This window comes from Vicugna pacos, unplaced genomic scaffold (assembly GCF_048564905.1).
Source record: "Vicugna pacos unplaced genomic scaffold, VicPac4 scaffold_18, whole genome shotgun sequence".
Lineage (NCBI taxonomy): Eukaryota > Metazoa > Chordata > Mammalia > Artiodactyla > Camelidae > Vicugna > Vicugna pacos.
Window position 1 is genome coordinate 2295900 of NW_027328739.1, and position 27360 is coordinate 2323259.

The window sequence follows — 27360 nt, forward strand, 5'->3', positions numbered from 1 at the left end:
AGCCTAAATTAAGTCAATTTCCCTATTAAAAGACATTAAAATGCATAAATTCTCAGATATTTGGGGGGAATCTCTAGGATATTTGCAAGAGGAACACTTAAACATGCTGCAAAAATTATTGAAAATAAAAATATAGAAAAAGAAACACCAGAAAGAAATACCTATTACTATAAAATGTAGTTATATCAGTTTTAGTTTTAAGCAACATAAATGAGCAAGGGTAAATATATTGGAAATGTCATGTTTTATTTCTCAGTTTGGGTGGTAGAGTAATGGATAAATATTTTATAATCATAACCTGTATGTATCAAATGTTTCATAATTTAGAAATGCAAATAAAAAATATAATCAAATCTTACTGTAATGTAACAAATAAAGAATTAAACATTCTTTTTTGTATGTAATTCCTGGGTATTATGTGGGTGTATATTATATATATGTATATTTTTGTCCTAGAATCAAATTATGCACACAATTTTGCTTTATGAACATTAGACATTCTATATTGAGAATCCCTGATTGTTTTCAAAGACTGTAAATATAATTATTAATAACAAAGTAACATTTTATTTGTGAAAACCATAAGAAATATAATTACTCAGCTTTACTGATGTTGTTACATTGTTTTTAATGCTTCACACTGTAATTTTTCTATTAAAATAACCATTCTAATATCTCTTTATTTATACATTTGAAATGATTTTAACTTTGTAATTAAATTATTAAAAATCTTTAGTGAATAATATAGATTATGAAATATAGAAACAGAAAAAATATTACTCACAAGCCCATAATTAACTAAATTTAATCTTTGATATAGAGACTTCCAGAATGCTATCATTAAAAATATACTCATTATTTTAATTATAAATTTTGCACAGAAATTTTAAAATGTTTTACATATCCAAGAAGTCATTAACTCTGTTTTCCTTTTCTTCTTTTTCCCCACTACTTATACCTGATAGGGATCAGTCTTGAAGGGATCATCAAGAGGACATGACTACTGGAATGTGTTTCGCTTGCCTTCCCTGCAGAAGTCCCACCAAGTACTCAGCCTTGCGACAGTAATGTGCTTGTTGCCGAGACCATCGGACAGTATTTTAAGGCTTCTATATAAACTTTTAAGATTCTGGTGGGGTTGCAGGGAGACTCTTGTGGCTGCTCAAGACAAGTCTCATAATTAAGTTATCTTGCTGATAAAACCTGCTGCCCACTAAGCTGCAGGGCTCTGCTTCTTTCTATGGTCTCCTTCCCGTCTGTGTTGGACCAGTTCATGGATCATCAAGCAGACTGGGCTGAAGTACATCCTCCAGAAATTCTCTCTGTGAAGATGTCTGGGTGTAAATTTTTTTTCATCCTTTTTATTTCTAGAAGTATATTTGGTTATTACTCTCACAACTGCTAATTTGTCCAGATGCATAGTTTTAAGCTTAGAGTGATTTATCTTCCTTTCATCATGCTGAAAATGTCTCTCCTTACACAGATTCATTATCATGGTGGCCCAATTTTTTTTTTATTTCAATTTGAAATTATATAGGCAGAGGTATCTTTTCACCAATTGTTACATCAATGTTTTGAACTATTTTAATATACATGCTGTTTACTAAAATAAAATTGTATAACATGAGAGTTGTGGATTAAGTTTTATTTGGGGCAAAATGAGGACTATAATCTAGGAGACAGCACCTCAGATGGCTCTGAGGACCTTTTCTGAAGAGGCAGGGGGAAATTCAATATTATATATGTAATTTTAGTGAAGGGGATTACGTGCAATCAAACACACATTGAGTTCTTTTGCCAGTTATGAGGAGCAGACGTCACCATTAATGAATTTTGTGCTCTTCTAGATATAAGGAGATGCAAGAATTGGGGCTTATAAAATCTTCTCCTGAAAACATCTATCTGAAGCTCTATTTTGTCAGTTTCCCCACAGCACAAAGTGCTCCATTCCTGATCTCCACTGTGAACTTTTAGGGAGTGATGGAGGTCAGCGGCTACAGTGGCTTGTGATTGGTTATAGTACCAAGCAGAGGTAGCTGGCAAATGTTATAAACGATTATTCCCCTTAACATTTTTATTTGAATCATTTTTTGCTTACTTTTTTCTCCATTATAATTTTATATTATACTTAAAATATAAAGACTTATGATTGATAAAAATTCACTGTTAAATCTTTTATTTGTAAATATTAGAAAAGAAAGTTATTTTTGCTATCTCAACTTTTTTATAATTTTCTTTTAATTGTATCTGTGTTATTAACCATATAATAATCAATAATGCAAATTGATATAAAGTAACATGCATTTACAAAATCAAACAAGTTAGACGGAAGTATCATTTTAAGAATTACTTTTATTTATTGGCATTTATTTTGAAATATTTTCAAAATAGACGTGATCCTTATTTTGTCTACCTGTAGATTCAATACCCTTTAACATAGCATTTATATAATCATATCGTACTTCTTAAATTTTAAAAAATGTATCCTTTACTTAGTATTTATATTTATTTTTTAGGATAAATATATAGTTACCATTCCTTCTGATTCTTTGAATGTCTTGGTATTACTTTGGCTTAACTACAAACATAACAACATTAGTGGTAACACAATTATAGAATTATAATATTTTTTCTTAAAGCTTTATAGCTATTTCCATAATATTTGGTGGCTAGTCAGTCTTTAATAGAAGAAGACAAGGCAATTCTTTGTTTTCTCTATAGAAGTAATTTTGTTTTTTGTTTTTTTTCTGGTCCACTTTTAAATTTAACATTTTGAAATAGATATAGATATATATCTATTTTGCATTATAATTAAGCTTTAAACATGGTATATTCTTTTACTTATCTTGATAGGCCTATTTCCCTGCCCTGGGAACAAATCTGGATATCCAACAGTTTGGCACATTTTCTTGGTTGTTCTCTGATTGCTTAGAGTCAGGTCATACCCATGCTTTAGCTACTGCACTGGATGACTGAATTTCTAATGCTATTTCCGTCTTTTGAGCTGCAGTTTCATTAAATTTATGTATTATTTATTGTAGAAGCAAATAAAAGCTTATATTTGTAGGTAAATGGCATAAGTTTTAGTGGAATGTGGAGGTCACAATACAAATGTTTAGTTGATATAGATCTTTACTCTAAATAATGATGTAATTTTTTGATGTTAGGTTGCCTTCCTGCTTTCCTTCCCTCTTCTTTTCTTTCTTTTTGATTGGGTTTTTTGGCTCTAAAATTTATTTTTTTGGCAAAATCTTATTTGAATTGATACAGAGATGAAGGATACATACACACACATAAATGTCTATATAAGCTCTGCTAAATAATCATAAAATCTGTTTCTCGAATCAATTCAAAATATTTTAAGAATGCTGCTTTCCTTGAATTAAACTTAATTCTTCTCACTTATTTATTAAGCAGCATTCCTTTGTCATGCACTGACTACAGCCTTGTTCTTCCATTAAGTAATTGTGTTTTATAAATTTGCAAGCAACCAGAGTGATTTCAGAATTTGTTAAAGATTTACAAAAAATTGACATGATCTTAACCGCATGCTGCTATTGCCAATATGCCCGTTAGAGTGATGATTTTACTAAAAGCAATGTCTAACTCCTTCACATTCCTACAATAATGGCATTATTATACTACAAAAGATGACATCTTCAAATAAAAATGTCTAACTCTATAACAATATTCCATGAATTCACTTATTACACAATATTAACAAACTACTTAAAGAATGAATCAAAACCATATAAGATATTATTTCACATGTATTGGAAAAAATAATACGATGAAGTAAATTAAATCTAATAGTGTTAAAATGTTCAAAGCCTTTCTAATGATAAAAACTTTAAATATAAAATATTCTACTTCAAAAATGCTTTCAGAGATGTTATAAATGGTGAGAGGATTATATATCATATATAGTTTTCTGTTTATGAATTTGATTATAGCAATGGAACAGTGTAATATTAAATTTAAAAAAATGCATATCAATTGAAGATATAAATTAACCTCAAATTTGGGTTGTAAATAATTTTATATTTAGCTTTCAGTTTTCTTTATGCGTTTTTATATAATTTCAGGAAAATAATTATCATATAAAAATGTACAGATATGAGTTTTTATCTAATATGTATCAATCTCAAGAGTTCTAAAACCCCTCCATTTCCTTCTTTCCTTCCTTCCTCTTTCCTTCCTTGGTATAAAAGTTAATTGTTGGCAATATTTTATCAGAACTTATAATGTGAATGAAGGATGAAAGATATATACATATATACACACACACATATAGTGATGATCCAACTTGGAATAAATATTTCCATATTTCTATGAAAAAATATGAATGAATTTAACTATAGTATGTAATTCCTTAACATTTTTCATAATATAGAGTATATGTACTTACAACTTCATACAGTGAACTTAATTGTTGAATATCAACCTTCATGCATGGAAGAGTTTTTATGTTATTATAAAGTATACTTTAATAATTGTGATAAAGGAGAATTACATGGTGTTAAGGAATTATGTTAATGTAATGGGCTTTATGAATTCACAAATTAGCTGAGCAATGAGAGTGATTGGAATTAGATAGGCAAATCCCTTGAGGGGAGTAGGGGATTGATCTGTAAAAGATTATTTCTAAGAGTGAGAATAGCATGTGCATGCCCCTGTAGCATGAGGGAACATAGTTAAGTACGAGGATTGTCAGAAGTATATCTATGATAATGATCCTGAAGGTGAACAAGGAGTGATTTGAGGCTACTAACAAGGGTAAGGCCAAATATGTAACAGTCAACATATTATAGCAGGCTGTCCGGCGAGCCGGCCCTCCGCCCGCGCCGCGGGGTGGGCAAGCGCCCCGCAGGGGTCTCGGGCTCCCAGCCCACTGCCCGGCCTCCCTGCCACATGCTATGCGTCATCCGGGGACGCCCCTCGCCAAGAGAGACCCTCAATCACAAGTCACCCGCCCTCCCCACCCTCCTGTCCGTGCCTTGCAACCCCGCCCCCGAACCGCCCTCCCGATCCCCGTGTAGTACCCCCCGTCCATCGCCGGGAAGAACGGCAGTAACTCCAGCAGCCATGGCGGCTCTTTGAGTCCAAGGGGCGAGCGAGGCAGCCATTGGCGGAGGCCGCTGCCTCTGGCTGTCAATCCCGCGGCCCGGCCCCGCCCCACCGGCGGAGCGTGGCAGGACGCAGGGCCGCGGGGACTGTCGGGACGATTCCAAGATGGCCGCGCGCTTGGGGTCCGCAACTGCTGGCGGCCCCGAGCCCCGTTCACTGCCACCGCTGCTGACCAGAGACGCCGGTCGGATCGGCGACCCCGGGGGCTGTCCCCGCGTGGCGGGAGGCCGCCATGGCGACCCTGGAAAAGATGGTGAAGGACTTCGAGTCCCTCAAGTCCTTCCAGCAGCTGCCGCCGCCGCCTCAGCCCCCTAAGCCGGCATCGCAGCCGCCGCCGCTTCATCCCTTCAGCCGATACCACCGCCGATGCCGCCTCAGCCCCCTCAGCCGGCACCGCCGCCCGCCCAGCCCCCTCAGCCGGCACCGCCGCCCGCCCAGCCCCCTCAGCCGGCACCGCAGCCGCCGCCGCCTCGGCCCCCTCAGCCGGAACAGCCGCCTCAGCCGGTAACGCCGCCGATGCCGCCTCAGCCCCTTCAGCCGGCACCGCAGCCTCTACCGGCACCGCCGCCCGCCCAGCCCCCTCAGCTGGAACCGCAGCCGCCGCCGCTTCAGCCGGTACCGCCGCCGATGCCGCCTCAGCCCCCTCAGCCGGCACTGCAGCCGCCGCCGCCTCGGCCCCCTCAGCCGGAACAGCCGCCTCAGCAGGTAACGCCGCCGATGCCGCCTCAGCCCCTTCAGCCGGCACCGCAGCCTCTACCGCCACCGCCGACCGCCCAGCCCCCTCAGCTGGCACCGCAGCCGCCGCTGCTTCAGCCGGTACCGCCGCCGCCGCCGCCTCGGCCCCTTCAGCCGGCACCGCAGCCGCCGCCGCCTCGGCCCCTTCAGCCGGCATCGCAGCCTCTACCGCCACCGCCGCCCGCCCAGCCCCCTCAGCCGGCACCGCAGCCGCCGAACCTCCAGCCCCCTCACCCGGCACCGCAGCCGCCACCGCTTCAGCCGGTACCGGCGCCGATGCCGCCTCAGCAGGCACGGCCGCCGACGCCGTCTCAGCCCCTTCAGCCGGTATCGCAGCCTCAACCGCCATCGCCGCCCTCCCAGCCCCCTCAGCCGGCACCGCAACCGCCGCCGCTTCAGCCCCTTCGGCCGGCACCGCAGCCTCTACCGGCACCGCCGCCCGCCCAGCCCCCTCAGCTGGCACCGCAGCCGCCGCCGCTTCAGCCGGGACCGCCGCCGATGCCGCCTCAGCCCCCTCAGCCGGCACTGCAGCCGCCGCCGCCTCGGCCCCCTCAGCCGGAACAGCCGCCTCAGCAGGTAACGCCGCCGATGCCGCCTCAGCCCCTTCAGCCGGCACCGCAGCCGCCGCCGCCTCGGCCCCTTCAGCCGGCATCGCAGACTCTACCGCCACCGCCGCCCGCCCAGCCCCCTCAGCCGGCACCGCAGCCGCCACCGCTTCAGCCGGTACCGGCGCCGATGCCGCCTCAGCAGGCACGGCCGCCGACGCCGTCTCAGCCCCTTCAGCCGGCATCGCAGCCTCAACCGCCATCGCCGCCCTCCCAGCCCCCTCAGCCGGCACCGCAACCGCCGCCGCTTCAGCCCCTTCAGCCGGCACCGCAGCCTCTACCGCCACCGCAGACCGCCCAGCCCCCTCAACCTCCACCGCCGCCCGCCCAGCCCCCTCAGCTGGCACCGCAGCCTCAACCGCCGTCGCCGCCCTCCCAGCCCCCTCAGCCGGCACCGCAACCGCCGCCGCTTCAGCCCCTTCAGCCGGCACTGCAGCTGCCGCCGCCTCAGCCCCTTCAGCCGGCACCGCAGCCTCTACCGGCACCGCCGCCCGCCCAGCCCCCTCAGCTGGCACCGCAGCCGCCGCCGCTTCAGCCGGGACCGCCGCCGATGCCGCCTCAGCCCCCTCAGCCGGCACCGCAGCCGCCGCCGCCTCGGACCCCTCAGCCTGCACCGCAGCCGCCGAACCTCCAGCCCCCTCACCCGGCACCGCAGCCGCCACCGCTTCAGCCGGTACTGGCGCCGATGCCGCCTCAGCAGGCACGGCCGCCGACGCCGTCTCAGCCCCTTCAGCCGGCATCGCAGCCTCAACCGCCATCGCCGCCCTCCCAGGCCCCTCAGCCGGCACCGCAACCGCCGCCGCTTCAGCCCCTTCAGCCGGCACCGCAGCCTCTACCGCCACCGCAGACCGCCCAGCCCCCTCAACCTCCACCGCCGCCCGCCCAGCCCCCTCAGCTGGCACCGCAGCCTCAACCGCCATCGCCGCCCTCCCAGCCCCCTCAGCCGGCACCGCAACCGCCGCCGCTTCAGCCCCTTCAGCCGGCACTGCAGCTGCCGCCGCCTCAGCCCCTTCAGCCGGCACCGCAGCCTCTACCGGCACCGCCGCCCGCCCAGCCCCCTCAGCTGGCACCGCAGCCGCCGCCGCTTCAGCCGGGACCGCCGCCGATGCCGCCTCAGCCCCCTCAGCCGGCACTGCAGCCGCCGCCGCCTCGGCCCCCTCAGCCGGAACAGCCGCCTCAGCAGGTAACGCCGCCGATGCCGCCTCAGCCCCTTCAGCCGGCACCGCAGCCTCAAACGCCATCGCCGCCCTCCCAGCCCCCTCAGCCGGCACCGCAACCGCCGCCGCTTCAGCCCCTTCAGCCGGCACCGCAGCCGCCGCCGCCTCGGCCCCTTCAGCCGGCATCGCAGCCTGTACCGCCACCGCCGCCCGCCCAGCCCCCTCAGCCGGCACCGCAGCCGCCACCGCTTCAGCAGGTACCGGCGCCGATGCCGCCTCAGCAGGCACGGCCGCCGACGCCGTCTCAGCCTTTTCAGCCGGCACCGCAGCCGCCGCCGCCTCGGCCCCCTGAGCCGGAACAGCCGCCTCAGCCGGTAACGCCGCCGATGCCGCCTCAGCCCCTTCAGCCGGCACCGCAGCCTCTACCGCCACCGCCGACCGCCCAGCCCCCTCAGCTGGCACCGCAGCCGCCGCCGCTTCAGCCGGGACCGCCGCCGATGCCGCCTCAGCCCCTTCAGCCGGCACCGCAGCCGCCGCCGCCTCGGCCCCTTCAGCCGGCACCGCAGCCTCTACCGGCACCGCCGCCCGCCCAGCCCCCTCAGCTGGCACCGCAGCCGCCGCCGCTTCAGCCGGGACCGCCGCCGATGCCGCCTCAGCCCCTTCAGCCGGCACCGCAGCCGCCGCCGCCTCGGCCCCTTCAGCCGGCACCGCAGCCTCTACCGCCACCGCCGCCCGCCCACCCCCCTCAGCCGTCACCGCAGCCGCCGACCCCCCAGCCCCCTCAGCCGGCACCGCAGCCGCCGCCGCCGCCTCGGCCCCCTCACACGGTACCTCCACTGCTGCCGCCTCAGCCCCTTCAGCCGGCACCGCCGCCTCAACTGCCACCGCCGCCCGCCCAGCTGTGGGTCAGGAGCCGCTGCACAGACGGTGAGTCCCTGCGGGCCCCTCCCCAGCCCTGCGCGGGTCTCCGTCCCTCCCTCGGCCTCCCACGAAGGCCCCGAAGCGGTCCGGGCCCCACGCCTCTGCTTTCCCGGCTGCGAAACTCGGGAAGGAACAGGGCTGTGTTGTGATCGGGGGCCGCGCGTCCTGTTCGGCTTCCTCTGAGCCACTCCCCACCCCTCTCCTCCTCTGGGCCAGGTGTAACATTTTGTCTTCCCTTTTCAACTGACGGTTTAAAACAGTGTTTCAGATAACTGTCAAAACACTGTACATGCAAAATATTAGGTTAACTTAAGGGAAGGAGTAGGAGAGAAGGGGGAAAGGAGCGAAGTTCACCGGTCACTTCTGTGGGGGAGGGTTAAGTGGTCACAGTGGTGAACGCGTAACTGCTACATGGCCCAGTGCGCTTACCATCATAGTCGTTACTGTTACTAACCCCAGACAGTTCTGGTATTAAGGAGGCATGACCACAGAACATGTGCTCATTGAGCTTAATTTTACACAAACAGTAAGTTTTCCACGGAATCAAGACAGGCAGTAAACGCCAGCTGCAGAGGACAGCTTGTGCAGGGCTGGGAAAGAGCATGGCATGATCAGAACTAAAGTTCTGACTGGCTTGAAATGTAGAGGGAAAGGGAAACTTCACACTGATGAATCAGAGAGGAGATAGCTGTTTTTTATTAAACTAAAATGGTTGAATGAGCCTTGTTGATTAATGATTTGCCTTAGCAATTTGAATTTGGATTCTGCAAGTATTTTATAAGTTCTGTAAGAAGCTTGTTTTAAAATTTCAGAACTCTTAAGGTATTAGAAGTTCAGTTTTATTTTATAAGAATTTTTAAAAAGTGTTTATTTAACTCAATTAGAACAGAGTTCCTTTAACATAGGAGACTTTATTATCTCATGTATTAATACCCTCTAGAGGTACACAATGAAAAATGTGATTTATAAACAGATACATACAGACAGAAGGAAAACAGAGCATGTAGCTTCAGTAACAGTTTAAGAGAAAAGTCAGAAACAGAAATCTTCCCTGGTCAAAATACCAAAAAAAGCACCTGGGGCTTATATCCCTTAATTGATTTGAGCTCTAAATGGACAAATACACATTTTTTTTTAAAAAAAAATTGCTAAGAACAAGATTCTTTTTCATGTTGAGTAATAATTTTGGAGTTTAAATAAATACCAACAATAGAGCTATGAGGGAGGAAAAATATAAAATACTGATTTTTTTATTTGATTTCACCGTAAGGTGCATTCTTAAATACATAGGAGACAACTGTCATGATTTGCACAACTCGCTTGCAAATAGTTCAACAGTATTAACAATGATTGAATTTAGGTGGTGGGCATATGGGAATTTATCATCTTATTAAACAGTTTTCTGTACTTCTGAGACTTATAATAAAACATTGGAAGGAACCTGTTAGACATAATGCTCTATGTGAAGTAATTTGTTCCCTTTGTGAAATTCTAGGAAGGTTAAAATGCATGTTCATAACTTCAAGAAAGTCACAAGCATTTATGATGTAATCAGAACTACCTGAGGATCTGTGAAACTTGGTGAGTTGGTGAATTTTTTAAAATGTCTTAAAACATTTTGTTTTTACAAAGATTACAGGAGTAAGAGAAGGTAAATCTTAATCAACTCTTAATATTTTTTTCCTGGTTGATGTGATATAATTAAATGTGGGGAAAAAAAGGTAAATTCTAAAAGGAGACAGTACCTTGATGGTTTTCTATGGAGGAAACTCAAGCAGGAGGAAGTTTAATTTAAAAACATAAATTACTGCTTTTTATAATACATTCTAAGTTGTCATTCTTTTGAATGCCTTCCTTTCCAGACAGATGTGTTATTCTGGGAGATCATCAGGACTTCTGGGTATTTGGAGGTATTGACCTAACCAGTGGAACTGCTGATTTATAAGAAGTTGTCCAGAATTTTGGAAAACTGATTAGTAGAGGTAAATAATGTTTCCATGGCAAGTGATGACAGAAAGTGACTTCAGTGAATTTTCCTTTGTTTTTAGGCAGATGTACCTAACCATGTATGTTAACAATGATTTCAAGCTGAAGACTGAGAAGAACTGCCATTTTTGCCAGCTGGGATGCAGAAAAATTTGGACTTCTGGGTTCCACAAATGGGCTGAGGTAACTAAGACAGTAAACATATCTTCTTGGTCAACATGTATCTCAGGGTAATCACAGATGTGTTCCATTACCTGATACTGTTTTAAATTGGATAAAAACAAGAAAATTTAAGAAATAGAGTTTGTTTTTGCTTTTGCATCAGTTTGGCAAAACAGAACAACCTCTTAATTACTAAGCACAAACCAATTTTTTCATTATTTTTAAAATATTTTAGTTTCTATTTATATTGGTTTTGTGATAAGTAAGTAAAATCTGTAAGCTCAGAAAATAGTCAAACCTAGGAAACTACTTCTGACAAGTGAATTAGCCTATTGAAAATCTGATTTAGATCCTTGGCATTAATTTTCAAGTTTTTACAGTTTCCTTGGATTTCTTCTATCCAGGAAAACAACATGCTCTTTTTAGATGACTATACTCTGATTATAGTCTCTCCTTTATGGATTCAACACTAAATTGTAACCATAGGTATATTTTACCATTTACAAAAGTGCCTGGTTGGGGAGTGTAATACAATGATTTTGTAAATTGAATTACTCTAAAATTTCAAGGATTTATTTTTAATTCAATTATGATTAATTTTCATTTGTCACTGGCTCTTAATGCTTTATTTTAAAGTGTCTCTCATAGACCCCCTTCTTTCATCTTCTTCCCTTATGCTCTCTGTCCAGTAACTCTGAGTTCTTACATGTTCAAGGTAGGCTTGTGTATTTTTTTAAAGGCAGGCGCACCAAAAAGCACTTTCCTGTGACTATCCTCTGTTTTGTTCATTTATGAGTCCAAATTTTATAGAATTGATTTAAAGAATGTCATATCTTTCTTATTATTGTGAATGGTTTTTAAAATGCTTTCCTTCTGACTCATTTCTGCATACTTTAAAATAATAATATGAATCAAATAAGTATGGGAATAAAATCACATTTACTTGTATCACATTTGATTCCATTTATATGGCAAAGTCTTATTATTATGTTGTTGTTATGAACATGCGTTTCATAATACACTTATTTAGATGAATCAGAGCTTATTCATTACGGTCATTTACTTTTAGAAATATGTAATTTCTTGTGAACACATGTATATAGAAATACATGTGTCTTTTTATAATTTAAGCAGCTTAAAATACAGATAAAATAAATCCAAGATACAAGATAATATGCCTTGCATTAATTTAAATTCATGTGAGTTAAAAGACAATTTGAATATTGTTTCCCATTTTCTACTAGCTTCTTGATCATATTCAGCAGCACATTTACCTTTACATATAATTAAGGAATCTTTTTTAATTCTACTGTAGCTCTGTCATAATGGATACTCTGCCGCAGAATCAGCTGTCATCTATCCCATGTGGTCAAGCGCAGAGGTGAGAATTCTCATTTGTGGGATGACCACTCACAGCTTTAAATGTTTTTACTGTAACTGCTTTTATAAGGTAGCAAGCTAGAGAGAGAGAGAGAAACAGAGAGAAGAAAAGAGTTCTCTCTGCATATTCCCATGTTGTGTGATGGCATTAGTCTTCTTCTGCTGTATTTTTCTAGAATGTGTGTGCGTGTGTGCATGTATGTGTGAGAAATGTCTTGTCTTTGTCCTAATAGCCACTCTTCTCTCCCTCTAGTTTTTTTCTCTATCCTCCCCTCCTATATTTTTCTTTTTCATCAATATCTTCTCTTTCAAAAAATTCTTGATAAATCAAATTTCCAACTTCCTCACTTTTAATATGGTAAAGTTACTTGGATCCCCAACATCAAGGGATCTCATACTTTAATGTCTGTAAGGATTTCCAGAGACACCTTTTAAAAGTACAGATTTCCAGCCCTTACTTTGAGCAGTCCTCTTCCAGTAGATCCAGGGTGAGGCTGAGCATCTCCGAGCCTTCCCCCTTCATATTATGGTGCAGGGGATCAGGGGCAGTTTTCCTCTGGGTCTCCCTGCTGTTGCTATTAACAGTGGCTACAGCATCACTAATATTTTTCTTTCTTGTTTTAATTGCATTAATATTATCAACCAGTTAATAGCATTTTCTTAAAATTATGGTCAAAAGCATAGGTGTTTGATTTATAATGGTATCTGCAAACCACTCTTTTACTGAATTAATTTGTTTTGCTTGTATTTCCAAAATTGTAAATGCTGTGAGTTAAGTGACTGCTTTGCTTCAACTACAGGAGAATGTGAAAACACTCCAGGAGAGAGAGGTTGCATATATCAATGCAGACTCATACACAGAAGGTAAATTTTATTTCAGATTGTCATTAAATAGTATACCAGTATTTAAGTCTATCAACTCCAACTCATAAACTAGGATTATCCTCTTTCTATGAGATGCCTCAATAATACCTCCATTTCTCCATTTTACCAGAGAGAACATTATTATGATTCAAATGAATCAATATGATTCATAACTAAGCTATTGATCCTAATTTCTTTAGTATATTTACCATTTGCCTATCTTGGATTACTACTTAAAACTTTAGTACTTTTGACATTCTTCCTGTGGAGCTATTTTTAAAAGTTGGGCTAAAATATTTCATACAGAAATAGTTCCTGTATGTATTGGAACAACTCTGAAATAAGCACCCACTACAAACTTCCTTTTGACCCTGACATGTGGCATGTGCATCTGTAGGCTTTCATCGTATTATGGTTATTTCTAGGTAAGTGTCACAGGACACATGTTAGTTACTGACATGCTCTAGTCTAAAGCCTTCATATTGAATTGAATAAATGAATAAAAACATGAATATTATGGCCTTACCACTTCCTTTGGCAAAGACCCCTAGGTACTGCTGCCGTAATGAGCAATGACCCTTACTTTTACTGCAGGAGCTGCAGCCTTAGCAGCAGAGTCCGCCTCTGCAGTCTCCTATCCTGAGTGTGTGCTGCAGCCTCTCTGGCTCCTGAAGAGTTATTTCCACCTTGTGTTTTAGTTTTAGCCAGACTGTCTGCCTGTCTATTTATCTCCCTACCTATCTGTCTATTCTAAAATTTTATTTATTTCTTTTTACTGAAGTACATTTGATTTGTAATATTAGTTTCACGTGTACAGCAAAGTTACTCAGTTATATACATATACATATACATATACATATACATATACATTGTTTTTAGATTCTTTTCCATTATAGGTTATTATAAGATACTGAATATAATTCCCTGTACTATACAGTAGGTCCTTGTTGATTATCTGTTTCATATATAATAGTGTATATCTGTTAATCCTGAACTCCTAACATATCTCTTCCCTTCCCCCTTTCCCCTTGGGTAACCATAGTTTCTTTTCTATGTCATGAGTCTATTTCTGGTTTGTAAATAAGTTCATTTGTATCATTTTTTTGTTTGTTTACATTCCACATATAAGTGATAGAATGTGATATTTGCCTTTCTCTGTCTGACATACTTCACTTAATATGATAATCTGTAAGGTCCACCCTATTTTTAATTCTCCAGGAATGATGCCTTGAATTTGAAATCTGTTATATATTGTTTATAATTAGAAAATAAAGTTAGAATTAAATACAGGTTTGTAGTCCATTTGGAGGTATTAAAATTCTCTCTTATTTATTTTGCAGGCAATTATACTCTCAGAGTTGACTGTACACCCCTTCTTTTCCAGTTGGTATATAAACTGACAGAAGAGGTATGTAAATAGATCTGTTGTAATGATTTCTGATGAGTAGATAAATCAATAACTTTTGTTTTCTAAATTACTAACATTTAAACTGGTGACAGACATAGCTGATTTGTATAAACAAGAAATCAGAACGAGCTTTAATACACTACTTATGTGACATAACTATGAGAACAGTAGTGCTAGTCTCTGTTCTAATAATAGTTCCTAATAATTGTATACATTTGTTAAAATGTGCAGGGTCTATTGTTTCATGGGGCAGAGTCTCTTTGATATAACAGAAAGAATACTGAGCTGGGTTGGGGAAGCCTTGGCTGTGAAGATTGCCTTGGCTATTCATTCATTCATTCATTTATTCATTCAGGAAGTATTTATTGTGTGGTTACTATGTATCAGGTCCTATGAAAGGAACTCTAGCAGCAAAAGTGATAAAAGGACAAGGTTACTGAATCCAAATACTTTGTAATCTAGAGAGGCCACAGACCTGTAAATGAGGACTCATACTTCACTTGAATATTGGATACTATATACAGTGGAGGACAGTTGCAGAAGAGAGAAGTTAAAATCCTAGGGTAGCTGGTGAGGTTGGAAAGCATTAGAAGGTGTTTAGAGAAGGATTAGTGGTTAGGCTGTAAAATGGAAGGATGTGAAAGTGGGGAGAATGTTTCTCCTCAGAGGACACAGGACCTAATAAAGATGTGGATGTGTGAAAGAACATTTCCTGACCTCTGGGTAATGCAATATAACCTCAATGTAAGGTGTTGGTGAAAAAGCTGGTAAGAAACGGGGCCTGACACATAGGCCTAAATGTTCATAAATCTGGTGATGGTGAAATTAAAGAATCTTTAACAAGGTTGTACATTATCATTTTTATTCATTAGAAAAATTACTCTGTATCAGTGCAGTGAATACGTTAAGCTGTAGTAAGTCTAAAAGCAAAATGGAAATAATTCCACATACTTGTTTAGCACACAGGAATTTATAAATACTAGTTATTGATGTAAAAACTACTCTGAAAATGCTACTGCACTCTGAATCTCTAAAAATTATGTGATCTACTCATTGAGTATATTTGTGCTTCATTTAAATAACCCCCCATTATAGAATTTAACTGTAGAAATGTTTCTTTCAAGTAGGTATCACTTAGATGACAGTGGGAAGTAGATGTCACATCTCTGTGGTCCTGTTTCCCAATCGCCCTTCATCTTGTCCTGTCCTTTTCACTGTTAGTGTCTTTAACATCTCATCCTCCCAAGTGAGCATCCTCCCATGCCCATCACAACTCCCACCATACTGGGAAGCTTAGGTCCTTGATTCTTTTATTGAAATGTTCCATAAAAACATCTAAAAGCATGCTGTAAAGACAGCCCTTGTTGGGGAATCCTTCTCAGGAGATACATTTACACTCTGTCCTACAGAGGAGGCTCCTGCCTTTATAGGAGGGGTAGTAAGAATTTTAGGGCCAAGAAGGAGAAGCTTAGGTCTATCCCCTTTGTACATTTATTTAATAAGTATTAAATGTGTAAGTGGTTACAATAGTGACAGGATAAATCAAACACAGTTTCTGCTATTAGTGTGTTACCTGTGTAGCCAGGAGAGACTATGATCAAGAATTTTCAAATCCAAGATACAGATTAAAATCACCAAAGGGTATACAGATAAAAGTGTGGGAAGCAAAAAATAAGTATCTTAGTTTATTATTTTACATGTTGGAATTAAACAGCCTGCTTAATGGGAAATTGCAAACTTTTTTCCCATTTTAAAGCCTCTTTTATGTTAATTTGAATTGAATTTTCATGCCACTTTAGATACAATATATTTGTCTTTCAGAGTTTTTGTTTTAGGTAGTTTTTTAACAGTTTAACTGGGAAATTAAAATGTATATTTAGAAGTTACATTATCAGGATGAACTACTTAATTGTCCAGAAGAGAAGAGTGAGATTTTATAATCTTGTTTGATTTGATTGTCAGTGGAAGAATCAGACATCATTCATCTGGTGAAATGCTATTGGTTGCTGAGGGCTCAATCCCGAACTGGATGATTTGATTTAGAAACATTTGGCCCATTGTCTTCACCACCAATTCGTCCATCTCTGAGTGAAGGTGGGAATCCTTCTATTTTCTACAAATGTTCTTTCTAAACACGTGAGCCTTGTTCCACCTTTGGAGCCTTGTGTAAGTCGGTTTACCTTTCTGCACTTGAATATTCTCATATATAAAATCAGTTTGAACAAGACAATCTTTATGAAACTGTGCTCCAGTGCGGTGCCTCAGCGTCTGGTGCAGGGTCAGGGTGGTGGACACTGAATAGGCAAAGCTCTAGCTTCCACACTTGACCCCACCTCTTCCTCAGCTGAGGAATGTCTGTTGTATTTCTTTTATATAGAAGAAGGTTCCAATGCTGTATCCTTCCCCCACCCTTAAAAAATTAAAAACCACTGGACTAGACCATCTCTAAGGTCCCCACTTAGCTCTAAACTTTTCACTACTATATATATTAAATGAGGTTTACAAGGAGCAGTTGTGGGTGATAATCACAAAAACTGTATTTGAAATCTGAAAGCTTGGTTTCTTCTTCTGATTCAGAACTTTTTAAAAAAATTTCTTACTTTTAGCAAGTCATTTAACTACTTCTTAGCTTCAATTTTCTGCTCTTTGAGGACACAGAATTAGATTCTTGAAATAGACAGTCTGTATTCTTCAGGTTTCTAGTGTGTTTTAGAAATATTTGTTAGGGGAACTAGAACAGACAGGGCTTCTACTTCAGCAGTGCAGTTATGTTTTTACCTTTTTATAATTAGAGATTGAGAAATCATTTCATTTGAAAATAAAATGATTCCATTTATTTTTTAGGAAAAGTTTAAAAACCACAGGATTAGATTATAAATTGCCCTTTATTTCTGAAATTTAATATATTTAGTTATACAGATTAAGTGGTACAATGAAGACTGCAGTACAGAATTTCTGTCTCTTATAATATAGTGTGTTAGTTTTCTTTGCTTCATGAAGGAGCTGTATGAAGCTCATTAATAACAACACAGTATATCTTTGATAGAGTTCAACTTTTCTTCTTCTTTTTTCCTTTTTCTTCTTAGTCTTTCCAAATTAGGATAATTGTGGTCTCTGACTTTTTTCCAGTTAAATTTTTAAAATACATTTTTGTTTTTTACATTCTACAATCACTTTTGACTTTTGGAATTAATATAAGATAGAGACAGGTATGCAGACAAAACCAAACACTAAATGATAGTATTTTCTTCTAGGAAGTTAAATTTTGGTTATAATTATGCCGGGGGGGAAAAAATAAAACAAACTTCCTAAGACAGTGGAAACTACTGATAACTTTTAAAAACTAAATCAGTTTATGTGAGTCATGCCTCCTTTCATAAGCATGTCAATATTAACGGGAAGTTTGTTGGCTGTGATTTATTCTGTGTTCCTATTTTACAGGTTTATTTAATGCTTTTGATGAAAATCATGACAGCCACATAGATTTTAAGGAGATATCCTGTGGGCTATCAGCTTGTTGCAGAGGACCTCTGGCTGAAAGACAGAAATGTAAGTGTGTTAAACATCACAAAATTTGGAAGCTATACAGAGAAAAAATTAGCATCCATTCATGTGAAAAATCATCTGATTAAGGCTTGAATTTTCATCCCTTTTGCAAATAGCAATCTCTTGCTGAGGTTTTACTGAGGTCAGTGTAAAAGTTCAATCATCTATTCTTTTTTACTGTGGAGTAATTTAAGATCTTTGTTATTAATAATGGTTGATTTTCCAGATAAATGTGCAATTCATGATAAATGAACTACATCAGTCATGATGTGTTTGAAAATGTTAAGCATATAGAAAATATTTTCTGGTAGTCTATATAGAAAATTTGTCTTGCTTAACTTGAATTGCAACTTATTTTCTATCACTGTGTATATTGATATTTTATTAGCAAAATTAAATTTATGATAAAACAATTTTATTAAATACTAAATTTATCTTTTAAGCCTAGCTAAAATATTATGGCATAATTTATAAGCATATTACATTCATAAATCTTAACCATATTTGTTTAGAAAAATGCAGCAGTTTACATTTAATTGGAACCTAATTCTTACATATTCACTAGGGTCATTATCTCTGCATCTTTCTAAAATACAGCTTCACAAATACTGCATATTTTGGGTATGATACTTAATAGTTCAATATTCTTTAGTAATGTTGTACTGTGATGCACTTAGTTAACTTAATAGCATAATTATTACATGGGTGTGTGAAGTAGATAATTATTTAATCTTAAAAATTTAGATTTCTTTTATCTTCCCTGATAGTATACCATTACTCTAACCTGGCTTTGTGATACATTATTTGTTCACATTAAAGTTCTGGTATTAAAGAGGCTGAAGTCTTTGTTTCTCAATTGAGGTTAATTGTTGTCTTAAATTTTTTTTAAATTTATTTTTTTGCCAGTGGACTAGTGGAAGTTAACCAACTAGACTAACTAGCAATTTTGCTGATATTGTTGTTAATTAGCAAAGTGCTGATTCTTTGGGTTTTTAGCTTGTTGTATATAAACTTCATTGAAGATTTGAAATTGTTCTTAGGCAAAAATATTGGGTGCACATTAATTACATTGGAGAGGCAAAATCTTTATACAGTCATGTCTCATTATCTGCTGAGGATTGGTTCTGAGACCCCCTCAGATACCAAATCCATGGATGCTCATGTCCTTATGTAAAATGGCATAGTATTTGCATATAAACTATGCACATCCTCCTGTATACTTTAAATCATCTCTAGGTTACTTGTAATACCTAATACAATGTAATTATTTGTAAATACAATTTAAACGATATGTGAATAGTTGTCAGTGCATAGCAAATTCAAGTTTTGCTTTTGAGAAATTTCTGGGAAAATTTATATATATATATATATTTTGATCTATTGTTTATACCTGTGAATGCAGAACCAATGGACACAGGGGGCTGACTGTAGCAGCTTTTTGTTGATTCTTAATGTAGATGGAATATTTTCTGCATTGTAAGAATCAACTCTGAAGTGATCAGTTATAAATATTAGAAATTAATTTAAAAGCTTGAATTACCTTCTCAAAATCTGAGATATTGTATAGTAACTTGGCCCTTCTTTTTCAGTTTGCAAGAAATTTAACTTTAGATTTAGGTGAAGGATAGAGTTCTCTAAGCTGGCTAATTATATAAGGAGAGAGACTTGTGAAGTGTACAGGAATTCCTACAAGTTCAAAGGACTTTAATGACACAATCTCCTCCAAATATGAACTTAATCCAGAATGTAGTTGTTTGAGGAAATAAGTAATTTCATTAGGGCAGCTTGTAATAAAATGTATTATACTTCAGAATATAAAAGTAATTTTCCTCCATAAGAGTTTCTTTTCTTTAGTTTGCTTCAAGGTATTTGATGTTGACGGTGATGGAGTTCTCTGTAGGGTTGAACTGAGAGACACGTGGTTGCACAGAGGTCTGGAAGGACAACTGCACCGATGATACCCTGGTAAAGTCTGATTGTATACATCTTGCATGTAAACTTCCAACAGGAACATAGAGTGAAGAATTTTTTAAAAGAGGTTGAGAAAAAGATTTTTTACTACTTCTAGGTTCTATATTATGCTACTCAAAATATTCATAGCCAAAGATGCAAAATTGGGAAGAGAATTTGCCTTAGAAAATTTAGTAAACTGTATGTATTATGTAAAATTAAAAAATGAAACCACTGAAAAATTGTCATAAATTTTTAAGGCAAACAAGCAATCTATTTCTGGAATTAAAAAAAAAAAAAAACTTGACCGAAAATATTTTATACTTCAGCTACTGTCTAATAAAAATGATACCTTCTCTTTCCTAACTACTGATTTGGGTTTCTGGTTTTAAAGGAATTACTTGTGGATCTATCCAACATTGTAGAAGACACATAGAATGCACATGACACCACAAAGGTGAGTCTAGCAGAGACTAATTTATTCTCTTCTAAAAATACATTATATTCTGAATTGGTATACATACCTTACATATACATACTTGAATCTCTTCTACATCATCCCTGCTAAATGCTTATTTGGACCTGTGGTTACAATAACTCCAAGTTGTCCCTAAGGAAAGCCCATTTGACCTTTAAAAAACTCCATTAAGTGTTATTTACATAAAAACATATTTTATAAACTAGGCACTTTGTAAAAATTAAGTAGAGACAGCCCTTGCCATCTGTAGTTTATAATCTTTACTTCTCCCAGTTTAATACATTATGGTAAGACAAAACTTATATTGAGCAAAAGAAGCCACAGAATAAAAGAACACATTGTACAATTTAATTTATATGAAGTTCTAGAAGAGAGACAGAACTAATTTTAATAAGTGTTACAATAGTGATTTTGGAGATGGGTGATTTAACTGGGAAGGACAATAGGATATCTGGGATGTTGGAAATTATTTTTTATCTCAATCTGGGTGGTGTATATAGTTTTTAAATTTTTTTTCAATAATATTGGTGATGGTCTGTCCTAAGTTCTTTAATAGCAGCCAGAATAAGTGTATAATAGTAGAAACAAGCATGTACTTTACAAAGAATAAATCCTTGAATTTTTTTAGTTTCACAACATTTATTAAAGATATTATAATAGGTTTGCCTTAATGTCTATGTATCCCTGTGAAACTGAAGATAATCCATATATGTGAGACACATATGAGTTAATTTGACCCTTTCTATTCAAATGTTGATGTGTACCAAGTTGCAGATGGTAGGATGTAGACCATAGTGGTCTTCCACAGGCTTAGAAAAATAAGTAACATTTTTTTCAATCACAAATCCAGAAGAAATCATCATAGTCTTATTAACTGACACTCAATAGAAATAAATAATAGAAATGAATTTTTCAGCGCTTGATCTTTGTTTGGCAATTCAGATAACCGTCTTCATTTACTTTTCTGCCCAAATCTAAGGTAGCCATTTCTATTTGATATATATGAAAACAGAAAAACAGGAAAGTTTCTATTAGGAAATACCTTATGTAGAGATACAATTTCCATCGCCTTTCTTCTGGGTGTTTGATAAGTATGGAGGTTATCATTCTTGTCTATTTTTATATAACACCGAGTTTCTTCTTATGGCTGTACTTTTGAACATTAAAAAAAAAGATCATTTAGCTTCTCCATCTCCGTGTAACCATAATAATGAAATGGTAAAAATTTAGAATAGAATTTGGACCTTTCAACCAAACCTATTACCCATATTCACTGGTGACTAGATGGTGACAATATTACCCATTATTTTGTATCATTACATTGGTGTTAATATACTTCAATGGAAGTTGCATCATGAAAGCCAATAATTACCATCACAGTGCTTTAAAATCTTTTCTTGTAATAAATGGTAATATATATTGAATGAATACATGAATGTCATTAATAGTATATATTATTAAATATCTTTAAATAATAAATCATTAGATAATAAAAATATAATTAAGTTATAAACACAAAGAACATTATTATTCATCTAGGATTGTTAAGGTGATTGTTCAAAACATGAAGTAAGAAGCATTTGGTTATATTTTTGCCTGCCAAGAAATATTGTCTACTGTATATAAATGTAATTTTTGGTACACTTTGACACCAAAAATAAAAGATACTGCTTTACTCAACTTGTGAAAGTAATGTTAAATTTTATTTTGAGGAAATGTTAATATAGATACTCATTTATTATATATATTTAATTCTTTTAAATCTCTTAAGAAGTCTAATAATATTGCCAGATGTTTTAAAGATCTTAGAAAATTGTTAGGGTCAAAGGGCATAATCCAAAGAGTTTGGAAAAATGCTTTCAAAGTTAGTAAATAGTCCTTTTTCTCTACCCAGAGCCTTTTGTGGGTTCTGTTAGTAAACTTCACCTTGAACCGGAAGATACTGTGGGTTATTTCCCAGGTCTTACTGGAGGAAGAAGATTTTTGGTGATAAATTGCCCATGTTATGACTGACTACTTCAGAGTTTGGTTACTTTTGAACTTACTCTTGCTGGCCTACTTTCAGATGAATACACAGCATCTACATTAAATCATTAGTTTTCTTTCAGACAAATGACCATTGCAAGTTTAATAAAACAAATTTAATTCAAATAATATAAGAAAATGAAGATTTAAGGTATTCTTAAATATTGCTTCTCTTTCAGAATGGCCATCTTAACTCTAGAAGAATATCAGATCTGGAGTGTGAAAAATGTTCTTGCCAATGAGTTTTTGAATCTACTTTTCCAGGTATGTTTAAGGTAAATGACAGAGACTGAGGGCAGTGGTACCAGTAGTTCTACATCTTTTCCATTGTGTAGTAGTTAGACAACTAGACTACAAACCGTATATTGTCAAGAGAACTGCATTAACCTGTACACCACCTGCAGATGGTAAGTTAGAACGTGCGTGTTTCTCAGAGTCACAATGTGCATGATAGGAAAGTAGAGTATAGCTGATAATGTTTATCTTAATAACTCATGATAGAGCAGATTGTAGACACATAGAAAAGAATTTAAAATGTAAAAGCCATTATAATTTGCTATTTTTCTTTACTTTTTTTAAGACCCTTCCTAACAAGTAAGGCAGTGTGGACAGAGACATAGATCATAAGTTGGCAGCTGTAAATTTTTCACAAAGTATACCATCTTTCCAGTTAGGAGGTTATTTTAGATGCAGAACTGTTTCTTAATTTTCTTTCTTTCTTTTTTTCTTTTTTGTAATTTAATTCTTTAGAAGGTCCAATAAAGATTGAAGGAGAAAGGAGGAAAGAAAAGCTGTCAGGGGTGAACATGAAATCATAAAACTTGCCAGATTTTAAGTATTTTCCCAGTTAAAGTAGTTCTCTTTGCTCCAATTTAAAGAAACAACTTATAGTTTCCCATTTTTCATAGTTCTTCAAAAATATATGTTGATTTAGTAGTATTTTACAGGGGGGAGGGGTGTGAGTAGGGACAGACTGGAAGTTCAAGATTTGTAAATACTGACAAGTATATATAGAATAGATAAACAAGCTTATACTGTACAGCACAGGGAGATATATTCAAGATTTTGTAGTAGCTCATGGTGAAAAAATATGAAAATAAATATACGTATATTCATAAAGGACTGAAAAATTGTGCTGTACACCAGAAACTGACACATTGTAAATGGACTATAACTCAGTAAAAAAATAAAAGATAAAACTGTTAGAACACTATAAAAAAAGTAGTATTTTAGATTTTCCTTATTTTATTCTCCTTTTCTTATAAAAGCACCCCTATGAAGATCAATAAGGCTTGATATCTTTATATCTATCGTGATCCTCCATTGTAAATAGAGTAACATGCCTGTGGCACAGCTGTGTTAGAATAAATGAAAATTGAACTCTTCCTGACAGCTAATAACTAATGTATATTTAAAGCATATGAAATCTGATAAGCCTATGATGCCCATTTAAATCACTCAGTTGCTCCACTGTCAGTTATCAGCCAGGATCTAATTTGATGTCTTTATAAAATATAAATACATATAAAAATAATATAAACCTACTATAAACAGAAATGACTTGGTTAGTAATATGAAAATTGAGCAGCTATTTTTATCTCATTTAAAATGATGCCCTCAATTACTTTAAATTATCATTAATTATATAGACATTTTGACCACTTAAGTTTGTGTCTGAGTCATCTTGCAGCTCTTACATAGCAAAGCATTTTGAACTTTATATTGCCTTTCCTATTTTCTCATGCTTATCAGGGACTTGCATAGGCACTATTTTTTCTATGACTCTATAAACAGATGTATGCCTGAAATTTTCTTTTGTGTCTCAGTGTTTCTAGCATTATATTACTGACAGATTTTTTGTTGGTTAGCAATCTAATTTTTTTCTTGGTATATATAGTCCTTTCAGTCCTTTCAAATATATATATATATATATGTAGTCAGTTTACAATGTTGTGTCAATTTCTGGTGTGCAGTACAATGCTTCAGTCATACATGAACATACATATATTCATTTTCATACTCTTTTTCACCATAAGTTACTACAAAATAGTATTGGATATAGTTTCCTGTGCTATACAGTATGAACTTGTTTATGACTTGGGAGTTTGAGATTTGCAGGTACTAAATATTAACATTACATTTTATGATGCTCACTTTATCCCATATTCAGACATGCTTTTAAAACTTTATGTTCACTTAATATATAATTAAGCAGACTTACTCTAAATTGTTTTATTTTCTGTCTGTTTCTAAAATAGAATTAGCTAATAAATTCAGTGATAAAAGCTTGAATTATACTTTTATTTTATTTGCCAAGATCCCACTCCTGGCTGACCATTTTGGGTATTTAAGTATAAAGTAAGTAAATGTCAGTAGAATTAGGAAACCATTCCTGTGGTAATATTATTTTCAGTCCTTTCAAATAAACTCAGTGCCCAATATTTTGCAGAGGAAGCATTCTAAACATGATCAGGATCTTCTATCTTGTACGTTTGTCAGAAAGCGTGAAATGTTAAACAGTTTGATAAACAGAATAGTGCACCACACTGGCCCCTACCTATATCCATGTTCTAATCCTGAAATCTGTGAATATGTTATTTTACATGGCAAAGGGTATTTTGCAGATGTATCAGGTTAAGGACTCTGAGACAGGGAGATTAGCCTGGATTATCTACATGGGCCTAGTCTAACAACAGGAGTCCTTAAAAATTGAAAATCTTTCCCAGATGTGGTCAGAAAGATATGACTTTGGAAGAAGGATTAGAAAGCTGTAAAGCTGTTAGCTTTGAAGATAGAGGAAGGGCCATGGGTAAAGAAATGTGGGTGAACTCTAGAAGCCGGAGAAGAGAAGGAAATATATTCTTCCTTTGACTTACAGAAGGGCATACAGCCCTGCTGACATCTTGATTTTTAGCCAAGTGATACCTGTTCCTGACTTGACCTAAAGAACCATAAAATAATGTTTGTGTTGCTTTAAGCTGCAAAATTTGTGATAATTTGTTACAGCAGTGATAAAAACAAGTATAGGGGAAGTAATCCAAATTTATGGATTGGAGGGCTCAACATTTTAAAGATGTCAGTTCCCCTTCAACTGATTCAAAGATTTATATGTGCACATCAAAATCCCCAAAACTTAATTGCTGTTACTGTTTTTTTGTAGAACTTGACAAGCTGATTCTAAATACATACAGAAGCTTGAAGAGCCAACAATAGCCAAGCTGATATTAAAGAACAATGTTAAAGAACTTATTATAAAACAATATTAAGTCTATGTGATAACTACCTAAAGTTAGACATATAGACCAATGGAACAGTATTGAATTAAACCCTGTACCATACATGAACAGTAATTTTAGATAGATTATAAATCTAATAAATTTGAAACATAAAGCACAGCATCTGGGGGAGGGTAAAGCTCAGGTGGAATGTGTGCTTAGCATGCATAAGGTCTTGGGTTCAATTCCCAGCACCTCCATTAAAATAAATAACCTAATCCTCCACCAAAATAAAGCATCTAGAAAATAGTGTAGGAGATATTTTAATGTCTTTGAAATGGCAGAGTTTTTAAATAGGTCACAGCACTAAACATAAAAGAAGAATTTTAAGTTGGACTTCAGTAAAATTCAGAATTATTTTTATCAACAGATACCATTAAGAAAGTGAAAAGCCACATGGTGGGAAAATATATTTTCTATACCTATATCCAACAAAAGACTTATCTCTAGGGCAAATAGAGAACAAAAACCAGTGGGGAAAAAAGCAAAACCTCAATATTAAAATGTGCAAAAAAATTGAACAGGTGCTTCATAAAAAAAAAAAAATCCAAATAAGCTATGAAAAGGGGCTGACCTCTTTAGTAATAATAAAAATACATACTAAAACCACACTTGGAACACCATTAGACATCCACTAGAATAGTTAGTTGTTAAGTGATATGAAGCATTGGTGAGGGCAACATGCAATGGGGACTCTTACACATGGCCAGTGGGAATATAAATTCTTACAAATACTTTGAAAATAGGCTTTTTGAAAGTTATATATATATATATATGTGTATATATGTACACACACACATATATACATACATACACACACACACACTCCCTGTGTACCCTTCAGAAGCTTCTACATCAGAGCACAAAAGGACATCCAGAAAATTCTCATAATCACTATTTGTTATAGCCCCAAATAGAAAATGACCCAAACACCTGTCAACAATAAATACATAACCATAAGTGGTGGCACATGCATACAAGTTGTATACTTTAAAGCAATAAAAATAAATATACTAGTTTACAGAAAACACTAGTGGATGAATCTTACATAATGTTGAGTGGAATGTACGGGACTAAAAATTTCAAAAGCAAAAAAACCAATCCATGGTGGCTGAATTTAGGATGGTGAATCCATCAAAGGGGTGCCATAGTATCTGGGAAGAAACCCAAAGTGGAACAGCAATGTTCTGTTTCTTGACTGGATGAAGGTTACATAGATGTGTTTACTTTGTGAAAAATCACTGAGCTGTATACTTAAGATATGTTCACATGTAAGCATGTATATTATATTTGCATTTTTTAAAAAAAATGTTTGCTTGCAAAAAAAGATATCCAAAGCCTAAGTATTTATCAGTAGGAGAATGGATAAAACAAATGATAGTATATTCAAACAATGGAATACAATTCAACAATAAAAAAGAATCAACTACTGATACAAGGATGAACCTCAAAAGCCTAATTTATACATTTCATTGTCAGGTAAATTTTAAATCAGAAGGTAAACAAAACTATAAGCAGGCATGTGCCCTAGGGGGAGGGGTGCTGAAGCCTTTGTCTCCTCAGACCTGTGCCATTACTGGCACATCTCGCAAGAAGAGAGGCAGGGCTCAGCCACAGCTACCATCTCCTCCTGTGCATATTGCCCGGGCGGGGGCAGGGCTGAGACCTGAATCTGCACGTGGGGGCCCCACAACCTTTTAGGCAGGACTGAGACTTGTTTATAGCCTGAGGCAGAGAGGAT

The 27360-nt window shown here is 38.6% G+C and overlaps 2 protein-coding genes across 2 annotated transcripts in view; one reads left to right on the top strand and one right to left on the bottom strand.

Moving 5' to 3' along the window:
• LOC140692873 (uncharacterized) overlaps positions 1-8524 on the bottom strand; it is a 78483-nt gene extending 69959 nt beyond the window's left edge. The window contains exons 1-2 of the mRNA XM_072957094.1: positions 7607-8524; positions 5018-7495 (exon numbers count right to left, since the gene is read on the bottom strand). Coding sequence (XP_072813195.1) covers positions 5018-7495; positions 7607-7810 — 2682 coding nt within the window. The 5' untranslated portion in view covers positions 7811-8524. The remainder of the gene's footprint in view (positions 1-5017; positions 7496-7606) is intronic.
• Positions 8525-10105: 1581 nt separating this feature from the next.
• The window catches only part of LOC140692858 (N-acetylated-alpha-linked acidic dipeptidase 2-like), a 60075-nt gene continuing 42820 nt past the window's right edge, over positions 10106-27360 (top strand). The window contains exons 1-10 of the mRNA XM_072957091.1: positions 10106-10126; positions 10594-10714; positions 12009-12074; positions 12874-12937; positions 14278-14345; positions 16308-16439; positions 17787-17894; positions 19746-19856; positions 20236-20298; positions 22524-22608. Of these exons, the coding sequence (XP_072813192.1) occupies positions 10598-10714; positions 12009-12074; positions 12874-12937; positions 14278-14345; positions 16308-16337 (345 nt within the window). The 5' untranslated portion in view covers positions 10106-10126; positions 10594-10597 and the 3' untranslated portion in view covers positions 16338-16439; positions 17787-17894; positions 19746-19856; positions 20236-20298; positions 22524-22608. The remainder of the gene's footprint in view (positions 10127-10593; positions 10715-12008; positions 12075-12873; positions 12938-14277; positions 14346-16307; positions 16440-17786; positions 17895-19745; positions 19857-20235; positions 20299-22523; positions 22609-27360) is intronic.